The sequence below is a fragment of the Pongo abelii genome, chromosome 17 (genome assembly GCF_028885655.2).
Source record: "Pongo abelii isolate AG06213 chromosome 17, NHGRI_mPonAbe1-v2.0_pri, whole genome shotgun sequence".
Classification (NCBI taxonomy): Eukaryota; Metazoa; Chordata; class Mammalia; order Primates; family Hominidae; genus Pongo; species Pongo abelii.
In genome coordinates this window covers 56,350,025-56,375,031 of record NC_072002.2, presented here as the reverse complement: position 1 = coordinate 56,375,031, position 25,007 = coordinate 56,350,025, and the positions used below count along the sequence as shown (strand labels likewise).

The following is a 25,007-nucleotide window of genomic DNA, read 5'->3' as shown; positions in this document are numbered from 1 at the left end:
TTTTTTAATTCCATGTACAGGTTTATTTCATTAAATTAGGGACCAAGAAAACTTCTGTAAAGGGTCAGAGAGTAAATATTTTAGGTCTTCTTGGCCATGCAGTTTTCATTCCAACTATTAAACTCCTATTGAGTACAAAAGTAGCCATAGACAATATAAAAACAAATGAGTATGATTCTATTCCAATAAATTTATGAACACTAAAATTTTAATTCACATAATTTTCATGTATCACAAATTATTATTCTTCTTTTGATTTGTTTTCAACCATTTAAAAATATAAAAGCCAGGCCAGGTGTAGTGGCTCATGCCTGTAATGCCAGCACTTTGGGAGGCTGAGGCAGGTGGATCACCTGAGGTCAGGAGTTCCAGAATAGCCTGGCCCAACATGGCGAAACCCCGTCTCTACTAAAAATACAAAAATTAGCTGGGCATGGTAGCGGGCGCCTTTAATCTCAGCTATTCGGAAGGCTGAGGCAGGAGAATCTCTTGAACCCAGGAGGCGGAGGCTGCAGTGAGCTGAGATGTTACCACTGTACTCCAGCCTGGGTAACAGAGCAAGCCCCCGTTTCAAAAAAATAAAAATAAAAATAAATATATAAAACCATTTTTAGCTCATGGGATGTTCCAAAACAGACAACAGGCTGAATTTGGCCCATGCACAGCAGTTTGCCAACCCTCACATTTAATGGTTACCTTCAACAATGCTTGGCTGAATCTTCTCATTACATTCAAGTACATCTCATGGGTCTTTGGATCTCTCTGCTGAGTATCTTGATCTTCACATTCCACTATCACATACCTTAAAAATATGTTTGAGCCATTCATGTGATGTGAAATGAAACTTAGATTCAGTTTGTAAATACTCATATCATTTCACTAAAACAGATTAATTTACATATGCAAAAATAATCAAATTGGAGTAATAAAACACATTTTATCATCACTTTTAAAAGTGAAAAGTTAAAGAGGAACACATACAACCATCAATAAAAGGTAAACTAAGAGTGGTAATGCCTTAATTTGTGTAATATCCCAAATTTTCTAAAACTTTGGCCACCAAAACAAGCATTCTCTCCTATTTATGAGGTAGAGTATTAACATCCTCAGAAATCATCTAAGCTCACATATTTACTGAGTAACTCGAGAACAAAAACTATTATTTTCATAATCTGTGTAATACTTTGGTATTACATAAGACTCTCTTATTCTGAAAACCTCTTTGAAGCTATTCCTGTCACTTATATTTTCGAAAGATGAATAAAATTTTAAGTAATTTTTCCTTTCCCATCCAGTTTCCCGTTTTTCAAAGATCCATATATAATCTTTAACTTTCCAATTAAAAAACTATGGTTTTAAAGAGTAAAAGACATTTTAAATGTTTTCTTAACCCTAATCTGCTTATATAATTACAAAAATCATATAAGCAATGATCTGAGTAAGACTTTATAGGTCTTTTAATCCAGTGTTTCTAAATGTTCCACTAGGACAAACCAAAGCAAATAACAGGTTGGGCATGGTGGCTCACGCCTATAATCCCAGTGTTTTGGGAGGCCTAGGAAGGAGGATCACTTGAGGTCAGGAGTTTGAGACCAGCCTCTACATTTAAAAAAAAATTAAATATACGCCAAGTGTGGTGACACCACCTATAGTCCCAGCTACTAAGGAGGCTGAGGTGGGAAGCTAGCTTGAGCCCAGGTGAAGCTGCAGAAAGCTATGATCATACCATTGCACTCCAGCTTGGGCAACAAAGGGAGATGGTATCTCTCAAAGGGAAAAAAAAAAGGTACCACAACTAGATACACACAGCCACATATGCACACAGATGTATAAAATGGAAAAGTTTCACAAAGCAACATCCTGTGAACAATATGTTAATATTTGCTATTCTGTTTATTTCATTTTTCTTTAAATAACAAATGCTAGACTGTGAAACTTTAAATTGCTTTCAGTGGATCATGATGATGTGTAGTTTGAAAACCATCAATCTCAATCAACTTGCTTGCTTTATCAATAGTGAAACTTAGAGGGGCTGTGTCTTGTCTATGGTGGTATGACTGATTGTAAAACTGAGATAGAAACCCAGGACTTTGGGCTCCCAGGTCAGACATTTTGATTTTACTAAGTTGACTTTCACACTGGTTTATCTTTAAAACACATGTGAAACTTTTTGACCTTCTTAACTGACAATGTTTCCCAAATCTCAAGTCATGGATGTTTATTATTTTATGCTTTCTACTATTTCTGGGAGAGTACACTGTATTCAGCCATTCAATGGTCAACTTCATGAGAGCTGAGGGCTTACCTGTCTTGTTCTCCACTATACCTTCAGCACGTCCATGTCTGGCTCATAATAGATGCTCAACATATTATTAATACATTACTGTTGAATGAATAATTCCACTCTTGTGGATTTACCTACTATCTCATTATTGATAATTTTCAAATATAAATACATATTCCTTTTTTACATCTAAGGTCTAGTCTTGAATTCCATTACATGACCGCTTTCACATTCGTGCACTCTAATTTTCAAGGACCAGATCCCCTTTTCAAGACACTTTGTCATTTCTAACTGAACATGTGTAAAACCAAACTTATCATATTAAATGGATTTTTTTCTACCTCTATCGAAGGTACTAACAATATCCAAGGTATTTGGGCTAGGAATTCTCATGTAGCAGGGTTCACAAACTCAAATTTTCTCAAAAGGCAGGCAGGAAACAAATGTTTGAATCACTTAAATAGAAGGAAAGACAGAGAAGTGAGGCTGCAGCCAAACCAGAGAACATAGCACTACCTCAAACTTTCCTTGGCACTCAGTTCAATTTGTGGTCCATGAATCTAAAGCCGAACATTAAAACAAAAAATAGCAGTTCTAAACGGTGAAACTGTCAATATGGTATTATTCAAATCCAATCCATCCCCTTTTACCCTTTATAGTTAAAGTCCTTGATTATCTCTGTCATCTTAGGGTATTCAGCTTTTCCTGTGTTTATGCAGCAAACTTATTTCCAAATGAACATATAGCTGACCACAATGTAGGGGCCCACTGCTGTGTCCTGCTCTTTCTGAACACCAAGTAAACACTATGGCTGCAGCCATTTCCTGTTATTGAAAATACATGTTGGCTGGGCGCAGTGGCTCACGCCTGTAATCCCAGCACTTTGGGAGGCCAAGGCGGGCGGATCATGAGGTCAGGAGATCGAGACTATCCTGGCTAACACGTTGAAACCCCGTCTCTACTATACTAAAAAAAATACAAAAAAATTAGCTAGGCACAGTGGCGGGTGCCTGTAGTCCCAGCTACTCGGGAGGCTGAGGCAGGAGAATGGCATGAACTCAGGAGGCGGAGCTTGCAGTGAGCCGAGATGGCACCACTGCACTCCAGCCTGGGCTACAGAGCAAGACTCTATCTCGAAAAAAAAAAAAAGAAAGAAACAAAAAAAATATGTTGATGCTCATAATAAGCATCAAGTATCAAATACCTCTCAAAAATCATTCAAGTCTGCCGGGTGTGGTGGTTCACACCTGCAATCCCAGCACTTTGGGAGGCCGAGGTGGGTGAATCAGGTGAGGTTGGGAGTTCAAGACGAGGCTGACCAACATGGTGAAACCTTGCCTCTACTAAAAATACAAAATTAGCCAGGCTTGGTGGCACACGCCTGTTAATCCCAGCTACGCGGGAGGCTGAGGCAGGAGAATTGATTGAACCTGGGAGGCAGAGGTTGCAGTGAGCCAAGCTCGCACCATTGCACTCCAGCCTGGGCAACAAGAGTGAAACTTCATCTCAAAAAAAAAAATCATTCAAGCCAAAGGTCTATTCAAACAAAAAGGCCATCAAAAAAAAAAAAAAAATGACACTGTCATCTCCAAATATGAGAGACAAGGTTAGCTATCAAGACTAGAAGACCTAGATTTGAATCATTTCTGAGGTTTCTGTTCACATCAATAAACTAGATTCTATAAAACACTCTAAGGTATTTCTTTGAAAGCTGTCATCTTAAACTAGGAATGCAAACAAAATTGTCCAGGTACCCATTGTAAGATGACATCAGTGGGCTACCTGTTTCCTGGCAATTTTATTTTGTGGAGTAAATAACCTTTATTACCTTGAAAGGTCTTAAAAGTTACAGAAAACATGTCAAAGCATCCAAAATTTACTTTCAATTTCAACACACTAGAATGACTATAAAAATAAAAAACTGCAATGATTTATAGATTCTGATGCCCAACATTTTACAAACTGGAGACTCTAACTCCCCTCTGTGGCTTAAAAGGTTGACACTATTCATTTTAAAAGGATTGTCTGCACAACTATAGGCCCCTAAGGATTTAGCTACAGCAAGAATCCTGTTTAAATCACCAGAAAGGGAACAAATGAAAAAAGGAAATTCGAATATTCAAAGGAAACAGCACAATTAAAATTTATATTTTAATACATTTGTTATAATAGAGTAGGCGTAGAGAAGCATTTAAATTCTCACATTTTATTATTTTTATATGTTCAAAGGAAGAGAAGAATGATCATTTTAAACGAACTATTTGAAATTATTTCCCTTATTGTTACCTTACATTCACAAAAGCAGTGTCTATTAAAGGCAAGAGTCCACACATCAATAGCTTTTCTCCCCATGAGTATTTCTGAATATGTAATAGGCAGACTGTAAATATGGGAAAAACAATTACTCCTTAGGGAATGAATAGACATAGCATATGCTATTGATTCAATGAATCAGAGATATAGTGGGAAAACACAAATCAAACCTAACTTTGATTGAATGTTTATAAGACTGGGAACTGGGGCTGTACTTTGCTTATAGGAAAAAAAAGTGTGCTCCTTATGAACAGAAACAGTTGCTATGTTGGAAACTTCATCTAATAGATTTCCTACTGTTTGGCTGCTTTCAGAAAATTTTGCCTACTTGAAATAAGAGATCAAAGATTCTATCAAAACTCATTTCAAATTTAATAATGAAATCTGGTCTTCAATCAAACACAAAGAATATGTAACTTGAAAGCACCACATAATCAGTATATACACATATAGCTCTTACCATAGTGAATACTCTAGACTATAAATTCTGAGCCAGAGAAAAAAGTTTCTGTGAATATTGCAAGGAAACAAAAATACCTCTAAATGAATTCTTAGCAAATGGTTTTAAAAATATACAAAATTTTAATTTAAAAATACCTAAGAAGCTTTGAAATATTTACTCAAAAACTTAGAAACATACACCACAAATATTTTTTCTCTTCCTTCTAAATATTTAGATTTTCATGAGGAAATGTTTTTCCATAAGACCAGTGACAAGACATACCCTTAAGTATTCAGATTGGAACACAGAGAACATTAGAGGTAAAAGGTGGCATTTAAAGGAAATAGTAGCAATTTGGCAATATGAGAATTTCTAAGTAAACCTTTCAAAGAAAAAATAGTGTTTAACAATTAGTCAAAACCTCCTATATTTTCAAGGACATAATGAAATTTAATGTGAGGAAAATGTAGTTTTATGAATATTATATTAAACTGCTAAAGTAAAAGCAGGAAACTCTTTTTCTTCCCACTACAGAGGCCAACAGAAAAAAACAAACAACAACCAAAAAAAATAAACACAGGTTCCAAAGGGGGGAAAATCACTGATTTACTTAAGATTGTTGACAGTGGTTTTTCTTTGTTGTAAAGAGAACCATAAAGGCTTAAACTAAACAAATATTTATTGTTTATGTAAATCGAAAATTGTGTGTGTTAAAAGACTGCTCCATAAAAAAGGATGAGTTCATGTCCTTTGTAGGGACATGGATGAAGCTGGAAACCATCACTCTGAGCAAACTGTCGCAAGGACAGAAAACCAAACACCGCATGTTCTCACTCATAGGTGGGAATTGAACAACGAGAACACTGGACACAGGGCGGGGAACATCACACACTGATGTCACGGGGTTAGGGATGGGGGCAGGGATAGCATTGGGAGAAATACCTAATGTTAATGATGAGTTACCAGGTGCACCACACCAACATAGCACATGTATACATATGTAACAAACCTGCATGTTGTGCACATGTACCCTAAAACTTAAAGTATAATAAAAAAGAAAAAAGGAAAAAGAGTGCTCCAATTTAGTTACCTACTTCTTAGGTACAGGGGCAGTACCTGGCAGAGCATTACCTCTGGAGAGTGGGAGAATGAAGTTAAGGCTGGACTTGACCCACAAGGGCAGCTTCCCAAATCAGTCTTCAAACAAAATAGTATTTTGTATAATTTTCTCACAAAAAGCAAAATACCTCACCATTATTCAAAAGTACTGGTTCAGCATTTCTTAGCCAAAATGCTTAGAACCAGAAATGTTTTGGATTTCTAATTTTTTTTTATTTTTGAATATTTGCATTATACTTAGCACCTTAAATCCAAAAATTCAAAATCTGAAATGCTCCAAAGAGCATTTCTTTTGCACTTCATGTCAATGATCATAGAGTTTTGGATTTTGGAGCATTTCAGATTTCAAATTTTTGAATTTGGTATGCTCAACCTGTAGTGAGCTTTTACAATGGATATCTAGTAATTTGTAATTTGTTTAAGGCTATAAATTGAGCAGTAAGATTAGATTAGAAATCATTTAGACAGTAAAAAGCCTCATGCCAGGAAGTTTAAAAAGTGATATAAGTAGTTTTAAGGATTCTCCCAAAGGTAAAGAAGGCTTTAGGCAGGTCTTACCCACCTGGCTCTACCCTTTGTTTGCTCTGTAAAGCTAGATGAAGCCCTCTTATCTAGTGTTTAATCCCAGTACTTTTTTTTTATTGAAGCAAAATATTTCTGATTGTGGCTTAAGCTACTTGTCTTTTTCTCTTCAGGATTCTGGGGCAAATAAAGGGCACCACGCTTCATATTAACTGTGCCTCAAGAAGTCAGCCACTCTGTGCCTTAGTTTCTCTCTTTCCTTCAAGTGACTCAGGACATTGTTTTAATGTGAAATAGAGATATTTATGCTTGCCCATTTAATGTCATAGAAACAAATGAGAAAAGGTAACTGAAAGTACCCTGAAAATGGCAAAGCAGTAGATAAATGATTTAATCCTAGATCAGGGTCTATCAAGTTCAGCTACAGCAAGCCTCTGCCTCAGTTTCCTCATGTTTAAAATGCCATAAGGTAACTTTTAATTCCAACTTTCTCTTTTTAAATGATTCCAATGTTTTAGTAAATAATGTGAAAATATATACTCCTGAAGAACTGTGAAATATACTCAACTACTTTACATGCCAAACAGATATCAAACTGAAAGTACCCATTACCCTCCCCAGTTATATCCTAGCTCCTGGAAAGTTATATCCTTAGTGAAAGGGAGGGAAATGTTGATGCCAACAAGTGTTTCCATGAACCCAGCTGTCATGGAATACAGTTAGATATAAATACTATATCTAGACTTTTGATGATTGCTCATATCTTATTTTAAATCATCTCTGTGTTTATAGCATGAGAAAAAATAATTCTTAAGGGTAATAAGAAAATAAACAGAAAATTATTTTTACATACCAGTATAAATAATTAGCCAGTGTTGAGTTTTTGCAGGCTCTCGATATCAAGAAGGTACAGAGATCTTGCTGAAAGAATTAAAAGAAATGTATTCTATATTACCACCTACTAGTAATGGGGGAAAATAAGTAAGTCTACATTTGCCTATCAGTTTTCATCTGTATGTCTTACGTAACAGATAAGATTTTCTGCCATTTATCTATCCTTACATACATATATACAAAAATATTTTAAATCAGAAAATATGCAAGTGGTTAGAATACCACAGTTCAGAGAACTCCTTATCCTCCTGGAGCTTCATATTGGTAGAGGAGAGAGACATTAAAAGAAATCGTCATAGAAATAATTTAGGTTGGGAGGTTAGAAAAGGCAGCAATGAAGACATGACATTCAGGCAAGACCAAAATGACACTGGAAGGCTCTAAGTTTGGCTTGTTCAAGGAATGCTAAGTAATGTAAATAAAATATAGTGAACACTGAAGAGACTGAAAAGATAGGCAAAGGTCAAAGTATGTGAGACCTTTAAGGTCACATTATTATTGAGTATGGATTTTATTTTAAAAGCAATGGATACCCAACAAAGGATCTTAAGAGGAGAGTGAGATGATGTGATTTACATTTTAGGAAAATGACTGGTTGTCCTGAAGTACAGACCTGAGATCAGTTAAGATGCTATTACGGTAGACTAGAAGAGTAAATAATGAGAGGGGAGATTGTGAAAAGGAGACAAATATAAGAAATATCTTGGAAGTATAATTAACAGGACCTGCTGGTGGAGAGGAAGTAGGAAGGGAAGAAAGGCATTAATAGTAACTCCCAAATTTCTGGATTGATTTGTTATGGCACAAACGGAAATTTCAGACAAAAAGCTGCCTATCTACAGAGTAAGAGAAAAGAGTTGTATTTTGAAATATTAAGTTCAAAATGCCTGTCAGACATACAATGGAGATCAAATACATGTTTGAATACATGAATCTGAAACTCAGGTGAAAGATCTGAGCTAGAAATGTAAATTTGAGTTTATTAACACAACCTAGGACAAGAGTATCAAGTGAGACTAGAAGAGGACCCTGAGGAACATTAAGATGTCAAGCAGAGAGGAAAGTGCTGACAAATGAAACTGAGAAGAAATGGCAAGACAGATGAAGAGAAAAACAAGAGATACACAGTATCACCTAAACCATGAGAAGAGTTAGTTTTTCAAGAAGAAAGTTATTTACTTTGTTGAATACTCTGAAGAAGCTGAAAAGAATGCGCAACCAAAAACATTAAGGTCATATTGTAACTTAGCAAATTAAGTTTTAAGCAAGAGCCAGAATGATATGGACTAAAGACTGGAAAGAAGGAAGAAAAGAGTATGTATAAACAACACCTTTGAGAAGGAAAGTAAGAAAACAAGGTGCTGTTTCAAGAGATGTGGCTTCAAGGGAGAGTTTTGTTTTTCTGAATTTTTAACATGGAAAACCCTAACACATACTTGAGTATTTCTATCAGGAAAAGAAAATAACACATCTTTGAAGAGAGTTATGTTTCTTCTGTGTAAGAAAACAGAAGGAAAGTATGGGGTAGGGATTCATGTCTATAAAACCGGTGATGGGAAAGAGACCATTCTTACCTAGTGGTTTCTATTGTTTCCATTAAGTATGAGGCAGAATTGTCATCTGGAGATTGGGAGGCGGGGCATGAAGAACAGAGTGGAAATGGTATGAAAAATCACTGCAGAGCAGGAAGATCAACACGTCTAGGGAAATGGAAGATGGCAGAGAGCAGATGAGTGCTCATCTGAGGTTTGTGATCATGAATTTATAGTGACTCCAACATGCTATGCTATGTGTTTTTCTTCAGCAATGTTCAGGCATAGCGAAAGCAGGTAATTAATGAGGCTTATCAAGAGTTGAGATTTTTGCCAGGGGAACTGCAGGTACTAATAAAAGAATAACTAAAATGACAGCCATGGGATAAAAGCTATGTTCAGAGAAAAGCAAACATTGAAGGGAGCTGATGAATAATGAAAGGGTAGGGATCAATGGATTAGAACTTTTAACGCAGTAGGGGTCCTTTCTTAAGTAAAGTCCGAGTAATAAGAGGGTGTTATTACAAAAGTAGATGTGCCAATACTTTCAGTAAGAATTTTATCTCCAGTTTTAAAGCTTAGGTGTAAATTTTAAATATGCACCAAAAATCCAATTTAAAAAACTCCTTAATCAGGAAGCCATTATATAAAGCTGAGTCCATGAGTTTAATAGGCAGAATATAGGCCTAAAGTTTCTCTTTTGACTATCTGACAAGAACATTATACTTTTGTACAGTGATGTATATATTTCAATAGCAAACACGTTTCATTCCATACTATGCCTTTTTGATAAAAAATTACTTACAGAACATAAAGAAAAGTTGAATTTAAAAAATTGTGAAACAGGAAGTATGTATTGTAAATGTTAAAACTCAATCTGAGTCAGCAATACTTTAAGGTTTTAAAACAATTTAAAGAAAAAAGTGCTTTGTAAAAAAAGATCACATATTGTAGGTCACAGACATAAGAAGAAATGGTGAGGAAGGTGCAGGTATCCTTCAAAAAAAGTATCTCTAAATATTTACTGAGTGTATACAATAATAACAATAATATTATCAAATCTGAAGGAAGTTAAATAAGATGGGGTGGTGTGGAGGGAGAAGGATTTAGTCAATGACAAGCAAGAATATGTAATTTATATATACATAAGAAAGTACAGAAAGTACTACATAAGATGGTGAAGTCAGTCCAAATACAGCTACAACCACAATAAAAGCAAATGGGGAAAAAGTACCAGTTATAAAACAGAGTGTCAAACTAGATTTAAAAACAAAATTTAGCTACATGATATTTATAAGGGACCTAAATATAAATATAAACCTAAAATATAAGGCTACAAAAAAATTCAAAGGAAAAGATAAACAAAGGCAACAAAAATATTGAGAAGAAAAGATCAACATGAACACTAATCAAGACAAAGCTCTATTAACATCAGACAAAACAGGCTTTAAGATGAAAAGCATTATTAGATATCAAGAGGGTTACCAAACAGTGATAAAAGATGCAATTTATGTACTTAATTGAAGAGCTTCAAAATATTTAAAGCAAACACTAACAGAACTACAAGAAGAAATTAATAATTCTACCATCATACAGGGGAATTTTGCCCTAATTCTTTCACAGATAAAGCAGAAAAAAATGTTAGGACAGAGTACAGATTTCAATAACACAATTAATAAGCTTGCTCTAATAACTTATGTACAATGCTATACCCAACAGCTAGGAAATACACCTTCTTTTCATGACCCATGGAATTCATAAAATATGAGCAGATCTGGGGAATAACTGAGTTTCTGTCTCCTTTCAAACATTTGGCCAGACACGTATAACGTTCTCCTGAAACTCCAAGAATAAAACGAGGAAGGACATAAGATACTGCTCAGGTGTCAAAAAGGAGACAGGAATGTTGATATCTCAAGTTGTGATAAGAAGAGAGGTAATTCAGCTTGATTGTGTATTAACGTAAAGGTGACAATGGCTTGTACAATATACTCTATGGGAATAGGGGAAGGGATAGGGGAAGATAGAAATATCACTCAAAATGATTGCCACTCTTTTCTGGATACCTGAACCCTTTAAAAAACTATTCAGCTGACAAAAAGTTAAATGGCTTAATCATTGAATAACAACAGATAGGTTCATCAGTCACAAGAGAAATATCAGAAATATATACAAACTATCATTTTTAGCCTAAAAATATTGAGCGATGGGGGAGTGTAAATCAATATTCTGAACATCGTTTTCAGAATCCAATCACTTCACAGCATCTAGAATGTAAATCACCCTTTGATCAAGCTACCAATATGGAAAACTCATTCAGACTAATGGCCTACAAGCCCTACACTACTGATATCCAATTCTCTCTTGGATCCAATCTTCTGCCAGGTTCTCTTTTGCTCACTCCCCCACAAACCAGGCACACTAGTTTCTGGTGTTCCTCAAACATATACACTTAAACTCTGGTCTTAGGACCTCTATACTTGCTACTCCCTCTATCTGAAATGCTCTTCCCCAGATAGCCATATGGTTGTTCTCTCACCTGCTTCATTTTTAGAGGGATGTTACTTTTTTACTAACAAGTAACTTGTAAGAGCTTTCTAGAACATAACCTCTATGAAGGCAAACACTGTAACTGTCTTGTTTTCCGCTGCATCAACCCCAGCATGTAGAACAGTTCCCACACATGTTAAGAGCTCAAAAAATATATGTGAATGAATGACTGAATCAATGAATCAATATCTTAGCTCTGAAAGGGAAAAACTTAGACTGTAGCAGATTGGCTTGTTAAAGGGCTTATCTAAGGATTCTATGTTTCTGTAATTTAAAAATTCTTTTTTCAGTTGAATATTTTGTTATACCAAGAGATATGCAAACATACAAACTTTAATCAATAGCTAATAGTTAAAAGATTCATTCAGCCATTAACATTAACTCCTAAAATCCGACTAAAAGCAATATATATACACACACTGAAAAATCACATGAACTGTTCTAATAATAAAACATGTGTTACTTGTTTTCATCATCAGAGATATTAATGATTTCTTTTAAATTAGAAGTCTTATAGACAAATTAAAAAATATGCACTACATCAGCTTCTGCAATGCACTTTCCAAAGTACTTACAGTAAATATTCTGAGTTTCCCTAATAAAATACTTAAGCCTAGTTTATTTTCATATTGCATATGAATCCATTTATATGCCCAAAGCACCAATAAAATGAATTGAAGACTGTCTGGCACTTTATGCTGAGGGGAAAAAGTAATAAATATGCATCATAAAGTAAGTTATTTAATAAAGTTGTAATATTTAGTTATTTAATCAAAATTGAGGTTTTAAAGACAAGTATAAAATGTTCATGCGGTAGGATCTCTCCTATAGGAAGCTGGAAAAGCTTTGTACTCACTTCCAGATTTTCGCCATCTGGAACTTCTTTTGTTTTTGATGCAGGAGGAGGTGAAGAGACTGGAGGAAGGGGGCTGGTTATAATTTGGGAGCTGAAAAAGTAATAAAAGAGATCACTGAGATGTAAAATACTCTGTCCATAAGAGAAGGCACATTTTTTTTTTTTTTTACCACAGTTCACTTCAATTGTGTCTAGTTAATGCAACACTTCCTAAAGTGTGTTCTGTGCAACACTAGAGTCACATTGTACTCTGGAAAAAGCGCATGGTCAAAGACCACAAGTAACGCCTCTTGGGAGATTAATGTGCAAGTCTGCATATTAAAGGTTTGGGTAAGTGCTGTTTGTTTGTTTGTTTAAGCCCATTTAGCTTTAAACTAGCATTTCCCAAACATATCTGGCCAAGATTCCCTCTTTTTAAAAACAAAATAGAGCTTTTATCTTTTTAAAAACATAATAGAGCTTAAAAAAAGAACTAAAAAAGAAACACACAAAATTAGTGACTAGTAGACCATAAGTTGGAAAAGACTAGGTTACAGTTTTTACCCCATCATAAAATTCTGAATAGACTTTTACTTATAAAACATTCTACATGGCATAGGGAAGAAAGTAAATAAGCGTGACTTGAGACTGAAGACCTCCAATATAGAGTGAGATAAAATATAAAGAGCATCTTCTCTTAAAAATTGAAAAATATAAAGTAGCCTGGGAAAGAAAAATTATTTTTCCTCTTTTTTGGTTCTTCTCCAAATAAAACACACGACATAAAGCATAGCATAACCATAATCATAAAGAAAAATTCAAAAATCCAATCTTGAGCTCATGTAATAATTGAAATGACTGGACTGATTCAGGAAGTCTAAAATCTAGACCTGGTTTTGTCAATAACAAACCTAATGATCTTCACAAAACCATTTTATATCACTAAGGCTAAGATTTTTCACCCAATGGTTACTACTGTTTGCAAATTTTAAGATTTTCTGAAAAGCAAAAAGTAGAAAAAATGTGGGATTTGGAGTCAACTCTACCATTTGCAAGATACCTAAGACTTTGGGCAATTTACTTGAAGTCCATCTCTAAATTAGGGACAGGAATACGTACCTCAGAGGACAGTTGTAACAAGATAATGTGTGTGGACACCTGGTACAGTGTCAGATATACATTTGGGAACTCCTAATTTTTATATTATTAATAGCTAACTTTTAATTCAAATAATATGCTATTATTTTCAGTATAACTACTGAAGAGGTGTTAACAGCTAACAAAAAATGCAACTTTTTATTAAACTATTTGAGCTCACTAGCATGCTCCGTCCTTCTATTTCATCCATTTTTTTTTTTTTTTTTTTTGAGACGGAGTCTCGCTCTGTCGCCCAGGCTGGAGTGCACTGACGCAATCTCAGCTTGCTGCACCCTCTACCTCCCAGGTTTCACCATGTTGGCCAGGCTGGTTTGGAACTTCTGACCTCAAGTGATCTGCACACCTCGGCCTCTAAAGTGCTAGGATTACAGGCATGAGCCACCACACCTGCTCCTTCCATTTCATTTTAACATAAATTAGTAATAGTAGCTAAGACTTACTAAGCACTATGTATTAGACAGTTTCCTATGAGTGTTAATTCACTTAATGATTAAACAACCCTTAAAGATGAGTTACTATTGCTATCACCACTCTTAAGAAACCGGAGACACATAGAGAATATGTAATTTATGCAAGTTTATACAGCTAGTAAGTGACAGAGTCAAGATTTTAACTCAGGTATTCAGCCTTGATAGCTTGCAAAACACTATTCCCTAATATAGTAATTTGTGTGCTGTGAGTACACACGCAATATTCACTAGTAAAACTTCAAAATTAGTAACACTAGCATTTGGTACATCTAAGGAAAGGAAAAGAAAAAACAATTTGAAATGGGAAAAATTAACAAACTAGAAAATATGTCCTCCCTGGATATCCATACCTATCTATTTCTGCAGAATTTATTCCAGAATTTGACACATTTTCTGACACTGAACTCTGACTATCCTTCTTGGTAGGTTCCAATCCATTCTTTATATCATCAAAATTTTCATATTTGAGAGCCTGGACCAATTGTAATAGGTACATCAACAAATCCTGGAAAACAAAAAAAAGTGAAGTAATATTAGGAAAAGAATGCAAAATGATTATAGACATAATTTATTCCTAAATATCAAGTCAACATTTTACTTTTATCTATCACTTTTCAGCTATATTACTTTTGGCATGACACCAAATTACTTAACTTCTCTGTGCCCCACAGCCCTTCATCTTTAAAATGGACATCATAATATAAATCTTAGAGAAGAGCATGAGGGTTAAATTAGTTAATAAAAGAAAGTCACAGTATAGTGTCCGGCACAGACTAAGTGGCCAGTAAATGACGTGTTTCAGGTAGTAGTTTCAAAAAAAATAAAAATAAAAGTGGGAAGGATTCAAGATGCTTTGCATAAAACTAAAAATTATAGAAGGATCCTTTTTTTCAGTAATGGATCAGAAGAGTGCATTCTATGTTTAATATTACATAAGAAATTCCAAATTTTCAAGTTTTCAAAGAACTTCTGCTTAATGACTTTCACTGGTTAGAATCTTTAAAAATCATGTGTTTTCTTTTTTCCTGAAAGCTCAAGTTTTAGAGAATTTGGATTGCTTCTTAAATAAAAGATGCTGTAAAACAGACATTTAAACATTCGATTAAGAGACATGCTTTCTATTCCTGCCAACTACCAAGAGATTTGAACAAAACAAACTGCTAAGCCTAAATTTTCCATAAGTGACAACCAATGAGATAACTTGGACTAAAAAGGTGTCAGCCAACAAAGTAGCTTTCACTTTATTGAATTTTCCCTTAATAATAATAAAACTCTTTAATGTTTAGGATGGAAATGCTTCCAGTATTTCTCTATAAAGGTTGTCTTGACATACTTGTCCTCTTCACAAGTATGTACTTTTTAAAATTTTACTTTTAAAAATAACTAAAAAGTGAAGAAAATTGCAAAACTCAAAAAATTTTTAAATGTATGTATTATCTTCCAATTCTAATTGTCATTCACCCTGTTAGACACTTGAAACTCATAATTAGAAAATTTTGAGACTTTGGGACTACCAACTCAACTTCAGTCTCCTCTTTAAGCTCACAAACCAGGTTAAGTCTCCTGTAAATATTTCATGATCCACACTTTCCTATTTGTAACATCTATAGCACCTGTAATAACTTACTCTTGGTTTTCCCACTATTTTATAAACCAGGAGGACAGAGACCACCTGCCAGCAACCCATATTTCCTTATTTAATAACTACAGGCATAACTCATTTTATTGTACCTTGCACACATTGCTTTTTTTTTTTTTTTTTTTTTACAGAATGAAGGTTTGTGGCAACCCTGCACCCAAGCAAGTCTATTGGCATCATTTTTCCAACAGCCTGCATTCACTCCATGTCTTTGTGTCACATTGTAGTTATTCACATAATATTTCAAACTTTTTCATTATTATTTTATCTGTTATGGTGATCTGTGATCAGTGATCTTTGATGTTACTATTGTAACCAGGGGTGCCACAAACCATACCCATATAGGATGGCACACTTAATCAATTAACGTTGAATGTGTTCTGACTAATCCATCAACCAGCCGTTTCCCTCTCTCTCCCTCTCCTAGGGCTTCCCTATTCCGAGACACAGGAATACTGCAATGAGGCCAATTAATAAACCTACAGTGCACTCTAAGTGTTCAAGTAAAAGGAAAAGATGCATGTCTCTCAATTTATATCAAAAGCTAGAAATGATTAAGCTTAGTGAAGAAGGCACAGGAAAAGCCAAGATAGGTTGAAAGCTAAGTCTCTCGTACCGAACAGCCAAGGTACGAATGCAAAGGAAAAGTTCTTGAAGGATATTAAAAATGCCATTCCAGGGAATCACAAATGAAAAGAAAGGGAAACAGCCTTATTGCTGATATAGAAGTTTTGGTGGTCTGGGTAGATCAGACTAGCCACAACATTCCTATGGGTGAAAGCCCAATCCAGAGCAAGGCCCTAATTCTCTCCATTTCTATAAAAGCTGAGAAGGGTGAGGAAGCTGCAAAAGAAAAGTTGCAAGTTAGAAGAGGTTTGTTCATGAGATTTAAAGAAATAAGTCATTTCCATAACATAAAAGCACAAAGCGAAGCAGCAAGTACTGATGGAGAAACTGCAACAAGTTATTGATGCAGGTGACTGTACTACACCACAAAGTTTCAGTGCAGATGAAACAGCCTTGTTTTAGAATAAGACACCATCTAAGACTCACAGCCACAGGCTGACTCTCTTGGTAAGGGTCTAATGTAGGCAGTGACTTTAATTTGAAGCCACTACTCATTCACCATTTCAGAAGTCCTAGGGCCCTTAAGAATTACGCTACATCTACATTGCCTGTGCTCTATAAACGGAAGAACAAAGCCTGAATGACATCGCATCTGTTTAGAGCATGGTTTATGAACATTTAAGCCCACTGTTGAGACCCATTGTTCAGAAAAGAAGATTCCTTTCAAAATATTACTGCTCACAGACAATGTACCTGGTCACCCTAGAGCTCCGATGGAGATGCAGAAGTTGAATGCCGTTTACATTCCTGCTAACACAACATCCACTCTACTGCCCAAAAATCAAGAAGTCATTTCGACTTTCAAGTCTTATTATTTAAGAAACACATTTTGTAAGATCATAGCTTCCATAGACAGTGATTCCTGTAATGGACCTGGGCAAAATAAATTGAAAACCTTCTGGAAAGGATTCATCATTCTAGATGTCATTAAGAACATTTGAGCTTCATGGGGGAAGGTCAAAATAGCAACATTAACAGGAGTTTGGAAGAAGTTGATTCTAACTTTCTTGGATAACTTTGAGGGGCTGAAGACTTCAGTGCCTGTAATCCCAGCACTTTGGGAGGCCGAGGTGGGTGGATCACCTGAAGTCAGGAGTTCAAGGCCAGCCTGGCTAACATGGCAAAACCCTGTCTCTACTAAAAATACAAAAATTAGGCGGGCACAGTGGCATACGCCTGTCATCTCAGCTACAAGGGAGGCTGAGGCAGGAGACTCGCTTGAACCCAGGAGGCAGAGGTTGCAGTAAGCCAAGATCATGCCACTGCACTCCAGCCTGTGCAACAGAAGGAGACTCCGTCTCAACAACAACAAAAAAGACTTCAGTGGAGGAAGTAAATGCGGAAGTCACGGAAATAGCAAAAAAACTAGAATTAGAGGTGCAGCCTGAACATGTGACTGAATTGCTGCAATCTCATGCTAAAACTTGAACAGATGAAGAGTTGCTTCTTATGGATGAGCAGCAAAGAGTAGTTTCTTGAGATGCGATCTACGCTTGGTGAAGATGCTGTGAACATTGTTGAAATGACAACAAAGGATTCAAAATACTCTATAAACCTAGTTGTTAAAGCAGTGGCAGTATTTGTGAGGACTGACTTCAATTGTGAAAGAAGTTCTACTGTGGATAAAATGCTAACAAGCAGCATTGCATGCTGCAGACAAATCTTTTGTGAAAAAAAAGAGTCAATGGGTGTGGCAAAGTTTATGTTCATTTTATTTTAGGAAACTGCCACAGGTACCCCAACCTTCTGCAACCATCACCCTGATCATTCAGTGGTCATAAACATCAAGGCAAGACCCTTGACTACCAAAAAGACTACAATTTACTAAAGGCTCAGATGATTGTTAAAATTTTTAGAAATATTTTAAAATAAGATATGTACATTGCTTTTCTAGACATAATGCTATTACATACTTAGACTACAGTATAATATAATTTACTATATAAACATACAGCAAAATTATATTTATAAATTTTACATGTACTAGGAAACCAAAAAATTCATATGACCTACTTTATTGTGATTATTTGCTTTATTGCAGAGGTCTGGACCAAACCTGCAATATCTGAGGTATGACTGTATATTTCTCTTTTGTTCAGAATTTATATCTCACACCAAATAATTTTTAAAAAGGTCATTAGGCAAACACTAACAAAGAGTAATACATATGACTTCATCACAAATATAAATTAAATGAAAGATTATGTGGCTTATTAATTCTTATTCAAATATGTCAATGTCAGGAGTCAGGGAAATCAAGTCTCTCTATAGTGTTGTTTCTAAAACCCACTTTTTAATTGGAGCAATAAACATCTGATTTTCTATTATCATAGTTGAGATTCATGGCATCCAATAACTATACATATAATTACATGTTGTTTCCTAAGGAAAAAAGTATTATGTAACAGAAAATTAAACAATATGTTTAATGACAGGTATCCTTCTTTGGAGGTATAAGTAATTCAGTTTCACTGCCAGCCTTCATTCGGAATGCTGCTGAATCTATTACCTGTGTGCTTTCCTAATTACAGAAAAGAGTTAACCATATAAAATAAAAAAGGCTGCGGTATTAAATTCCCCAGGAAGGGGAAATTCTGTAGAAAACTAAGTCACTTACCATCATCTGATTTCTTGGTCATTATATATTCTATATTCAAACTATACTTTCCTTCATTTGTATGAAAATGAATTAACTTCAATAGTAAGTACAGAGTCTGTTTTCTCATTATATACTCATGTCTTGAAAAATACAAAAGTCTTCCAAGCATGAAGGACATAAGTATTGGAGTAAAACAAAGCAAAAAAGAAAAAAAAATCAGGTTTCCATCTCAGGCAATTCTGTAAATATTTCCCAAGAGCTATGAAATATTTACTAGATAGTGATCACCATTTTTCTCAAGAGTGAGTTAATTCTAACGCTTCAAAGTGCAAATGTGAAGACCCATATCAAAATCACTCAGAGACTTCCCATTTCTTATTGAATTAAGAATAACTCTCCATAGAGGCATTTTCAGTTAGAGACATGGGTTCTGATTTTGCCTCTCAATGGCTACTACATATATCCCACACTCCTGTCTAAGTGACATACTTTCCATTCTTCCTGTACTTTCAGTTCCCTTGCTCTTGCTCATATTGCTTTCTCTACCTGGAATATAAACTCCAAACACAAAAATTATACATTTCCTTCAACTCAAATGACACTTCTTCATTAAATTCTAATATGAGATCTGCTTCCTTTTGAACTACACAGCAGTAAGAAATATGATTTAAAAATTTCAAAATAATGCAAGATAAAGAATAGTCATTAAAAAAATCCTAAATAAGACATTAACAAATCAAATTCAGACAGTATTGAGATTTATTTTACAAGTGTATGGCTGATAAAACATTAGGAAATGTACCAGCATACTTACAGTAGATTGATAAAAATGAGAGACTATATATGAACAAGTGTCAAAAGAGTGTTTGATAATATATAGAAGCCATTCTTGATTTAAACACACAGAAAAAGAAAAGAACAAACAGAGACAGGGAGAAACTTTAAACATAAATGAGAGCATCTGACTGAAACCAGTAAGCAACACACATTAGAGTGAAATACTAAAAGCATACCCACAGTGAGCAACAAGACAAAGATGAATATTGAACTACTTTTATTCACCATTATTACTTGCAGCTTTTAGCTAATGCAATGAAAAACTAGACTGCTTTTCAGCTAGCATAATGCTATACCTACAAAATATAAGAAGCAACCTAACATCTATTAGAGTAAGAAAAGTCAATAAAGTGATGAGATAAAACAAATATTGTAACAGAAACAGTTTTCCTTTTAACTAAGAAACATAAATAAAAGATAAATGGGGTGGGGTAGTATATAATAGTAACAATAATATAATTGCCAGGGAATCAATCAAAATTACAAGAATGTATATGATTTTAGTAAAATTGATAAGTGAGTGAATAAAAAATCATACGCCACTGTGATGGAAGATATAATGTCATAAAGGTGTCATTTTTTTATAATATGCAAACATAATGTAATTCCACTTAAGATTCTGGTGCAGTTTTAAGACAATGATAAAATTATTCTAAAATTCATGGAAAGAACAAATGTAAAAAAACTATAAATAAAATTATAAAAAAAAGGAAAGAAGAAAAGATTTGTCTAGTCATATATTTAAAGTATTATAAAGGAACTAATTTTTTAAAAGTATAAAACAAGGGTAAAAAGACTTACGGGGATTGTCTGCAAAATGTAAAAAGCAGGTATCTTTTGGCTCAATAATTCTAATGCAAGCAGTTTATTCAAGAATATGATTTTTAAGGCCGGGCGTGGTGGCTCACACCTGTAATCCCAGCACTTTGGGAGGCCGAGGGGGGGTGGATCACGATGTCAGGAGATCAAGACCATCCTGGCTAACATGGCGAAACCCAGTCTCTACTAAAAAAGAAATTCAAAAAAGTATCCGGGAGTGGTGGCGGGCGCCTGCAGTCCCAGCTACTTGGGAGGCTGAGGCCATAGAATGGCGTGAACCCGGGAGGCAGAGCTTTCAGTGAGCTGAGATCACGCCACTGCACTCCAGCCTGGGAGACGGAGCAAGACTCCGTCTCAAAAAAAAAAAAAATATTATGATTTTTAAAACATACCCACCTACCCTCCCCCACACACCTCTTCACTAAAATATACTTACAGGAAAAGAATGGGAACAACGGCCTACAAAAGAGGCCCAATGGTTAAGTAAATTAACAAAAAAATTCACAGTAAAATATCATGCTGTTATTTAGAAAGAATAAGGCAGATCTACAGTGACAGAGTTCAGGACATGCTAAAATAAAAAGGACAAAATATAGCATGCTGGCATTGAAATTTTTTTTGTTATTCCTAACAAGCCCCTTTCAACCACACCTGAGTTTATGTTAATGAGGTAACTTTTGGAAAGCCCCTAAAGATGGGGTTTGTGATTAAAGGGTGGGACTTTAAGCTCTACCCCCTCAACCTCTGGGGAGCAGAGAGAACTGAAGATTGACTTAATCACCAACAGCCAATGATTTGATCAATCATGCCAATGTAATGACGCTTCCACAAAAACTCAAAAGCACAGCATTCTGAGAGCTTTTGGGTTGGTGAAGAAGAAAGCACCCATGTGCCAGGAGGGTGCTATACTGCAAACTCCATGGGGACAGAAACTCCTGTGCTCAGGACCTCATCCCATGTGTCACTTCAACTAGCTGTTCATCTGCATCCTTTATGATACCCTTCATAATAAATCAATAGTAGTAAGTAATGTTTTCCTGAGTTTTGTGAGTCATTCTGGCAAATTATCATTTCATCTAGCTGTTCATCTGTATCCTTTAGGATACCCTTCATAATAAATCAATAGTAAGTAATGTTTCCCTGAGTTTTGTGAGTCATTCTAGCAAATTATCACACCCAAAGAGAGGGTTACGGGAGCCCCCTGATTTGTTAAAGCCAGTAGGCCAGAAGTCAGAAGGATGTAATCTAGTAGAGCTTAGGGGGTTGGGGTGGAGAGACTGAGCAGTGTTACAGATGAAACAAGATTGGTTATAAATTGGCAACTGCTGAAGACAGATGAATTATTTGTTGGGGCTCATTATACTATTTACTTTAGTGTTTAAATTTCACCATAATTAAATACACACATACAATGATCAACTTTAATAAATATTTAATTTGCTTCTTGAAATTCAGATACCACTAATTCAAAATGATCTCACTGTCCCCTCCTTCTTAAAAAGGTATTTGATAATAGTTGTTCTATGCGATCAACATTGCTATATATATTGAAGCTTGAGAAGTTACTCCACATCCCATAAAGTACTGCTGGCTAGCATATAAACTGTTAGGTTATGTTTAAGAACATATTCACCCTATACAAATTAAGAAAACAAATTGCTGGATTAGTCTATCTCATAAAGAATTATTAAAGCCCAAAATGCAGCAATGCTTTTTGTCAAAAAAGCGTTCCTCCTTCCCTGATGGCCTTACATGAACAGTCATGTGCCGCGTAACAGCGCTTCAGCCAAGAGAGGACCACATATATGACAGTAATCCCGTAAGATTATAATGCTGCGTTTTTACTGTATCTTTTCTATGTTTAGATACACAAAAACTTAGCATTGCATTACAACTGCCTAAGGAATTTAGTACAACATGCTGTACAGGTTTGTAACCTAGGAGTACATAGCCTCAGTGTGTAGTAGGCTTTACCATCTAGGTTTGGGTAAGTATACTCCATGATGTCTGCACAAAGATGAAATCCCCTAAGGACACATTTTTCAGAACACCTCCCTGTCATTAACTGATAAATAACTGTATATAAATAGCCAGCATATAGTTGGCAATCTTTGCTTTCCAGGGATCCAAAACCCCTTCAGAAAATCTACATATACATATAATTGTCATCAGCTCAAAGTTTAAAAGGCGAGTTTGAAGGAGAGGAAGATGACCACGCATCTCTATGCTTTAAAGGCCCCAAGGGCTTTTCAAGGCTACAATTAAATGTGGCTTGTTGTATACTGACTGATAAAGGAGATCTGAATTATTCCCTAGCTGGTGCTGCATTAAACCATTTTTCACTAGAATTCCTTCTTCCAGCCAGAGCAATACAAGCTCTACTGCCAGGTAAATGTCCTGAGAGTGACTGTCCTATCACGTAACAGATCAGGAAGTAAATTTTCATTTCACAGGAGTCCTTTGAGGCATATTTTAATTTTCCTTCTGAAAACACACCTAGTATATCCTCTTCCCTTCTAAAAATCTCTCTTGCATGTGCACACTCTCTCTCTCTCACTCTCACACACACATACACACATAGTTTATAATTAGGCTCTAGTTTAAAATGACCCATTGAAGCAGAATAATAAATAATAATGCACCTCATCATCGGCCTGTCGCAACCGGGCAACAGCATAACGCCTCACAGTTGGGTTGGTGTAATGAGAGGATAACAGCTCCAAGGAGTCCTCTACATCCATCGGCTTCCATTTTCCCAGAAGTTCCAAGGCCTGTTTGGCCTCTTGAGGTAGATCCCAATTAACACATTTCAAGAATTTTGTCAAGGCCTAAAATCAGAAAATATTTAAAAATTAGAAACAGCCTATTTCCTGGGATAGAGAAGTTGACTAGGCAGAGTTCCACTTGGTCCTAATGACAGAGCCACGGAGTCAGTGATAGACTCCTTGTGTAAACACTAAATGAAGTTATATATATGATCTTATAGAAGCACTGCAGGACAGAAAAAAGGCATGTTCCCTGTATCTTTATATTTTCCAGGCCAAATCATTTGCGAGCACTATGAATTTTTTAATTTGTTTTGGCTTTTCTTCATTTTGCTATTGTTATTTTAAAATACTGCAGGGCTCAAGACATGGAAATAGTTGAAGCATTTCTCACGAACTCTAAGATGCCTTAGAGAAAACCTACATTTCACAACAGAAAATACTGCAACCACTGAACGAAAGGGCCAGAAGCCATGCTAGGGCAGAAATTCCCACCAATAGCCTCACTCTCGATCACCTCCCTAGAGTATGACCACCGGCTTTCGCAGATACTTAAACATGAAGACTCAAACAATGTGGAGTATGTACGTATCTCTGTGAAGTAACTACTTAAAAAGATAGGAAATCCAACAAAACCTCAAAACAGAAGCATAAAAATGGGTAAGTACAGAAACAGCAGCAAACAGTCTATGATTTGGCTGGTTGTACATCTTTCTGCAACCTCACTCCTTTGAATAGGCAGCACACGGAAGTTTTCACAAGACTGTCAGTTAAGCAAATTGTCTTGGAGTATATCACTCATTGCACAAACAGTAAGTCCTCTTTTAAGAAAGGTACACACTTATTGGCCAGGTGTGGTGGCTCATGCCTGTAATCCCAGCACTTTCAGATGCTCAGTCAGGAGAAATGCTTGAGGCCAGGAGTTCAAGACCAGCCTGAGCAACACAGCAAGAACTCATGAAAACAAATGAAAATAAATGAAAAGCATGTACTTGCTTTCCATAAAAAGCAACGCTTATTGCTGGGTCTCAAAGGCAACACTTTCCTGGCTGAACCCAAGATGTTTTCTTCTTCTTTGTCTTCCTCTGTTGCTATTTGTTAAAAAATAGGTAACTTGAAAATGTGAAGGCCCCTGCTCTGCCCAACCAAAATCTTTTTATTAGTAAACTAATCAATTCCTCAAGAAAATGTCTACTTGGACAACAAAACAATTTCTGTGAGTATTACACTAAATGAACCTTCATACCCATCCCCTAACTTATTCTTGATTTTATTAAATTAAGAAAAATGGCACTATGGAGATTGTCTAGTTCAATGCTTAAATTGTATATAACCTCAGCAAAGATAAATGGCTTGCCCATCACCTCAAAATGGTGCATGAGCTAGATGTAGAACTCAGGTCCACCAGTTCTCAGCTCCATACTTCTTCCACCAGATGGTGCTTCCTTACCATTAAGGCGCTCCATTCCCTAGTTAGTCCCATTCCCCTTGGAGCCATTACTCTGCCAACACTAATCTCCTGAATCTATTCCGGTCCCTTTCAATTATTTCCTAGCAATATCTCCTATATTTGTCTTCAGCTTGATTCTCATTATATCACAC

General features: G+C 35.7%; 1 protein-coding gene across 5 annotated transcripts in view; it reads right to left on the bottom strand.

Moving 5' to 3' along the window:
* Positions 1-25,007, bottom strand: part of PIK3C3 (phosphatidylinositol 3-kinase catalytic subunit type 3) — a 127,849-nt gene that overhangs the window by 54,575 nt on the left and 48,267 nt on the right. For all 5 annotated transcript variants that reach the window (XM_002828181.5, XM_054537826.2, XM_002828182.5 and 2 more), the window contains 5 exons: positions 23,283-23,468; positions 14,470-14,624; positions 12,513-12,603; positions 7,534-7,601; positions 697-802 (listed from right to left, as the gene is read on the bottom strand). In XM_002828181.5, the coding sequence (XP_002828227.1) occupies positions 697-802; positions 7,534-7,601; positions 12,513-12,603; positions 14,470-14,624; positions 23,283-23,468 (606 nt within the window). The remainder of the gene's footprint in view (positions 1-696; positions 803-7,533; positions 7,602-12,512; positions 12,604-14,469; positions 14,625-23,282; positions 23,469-25,007) is intronic.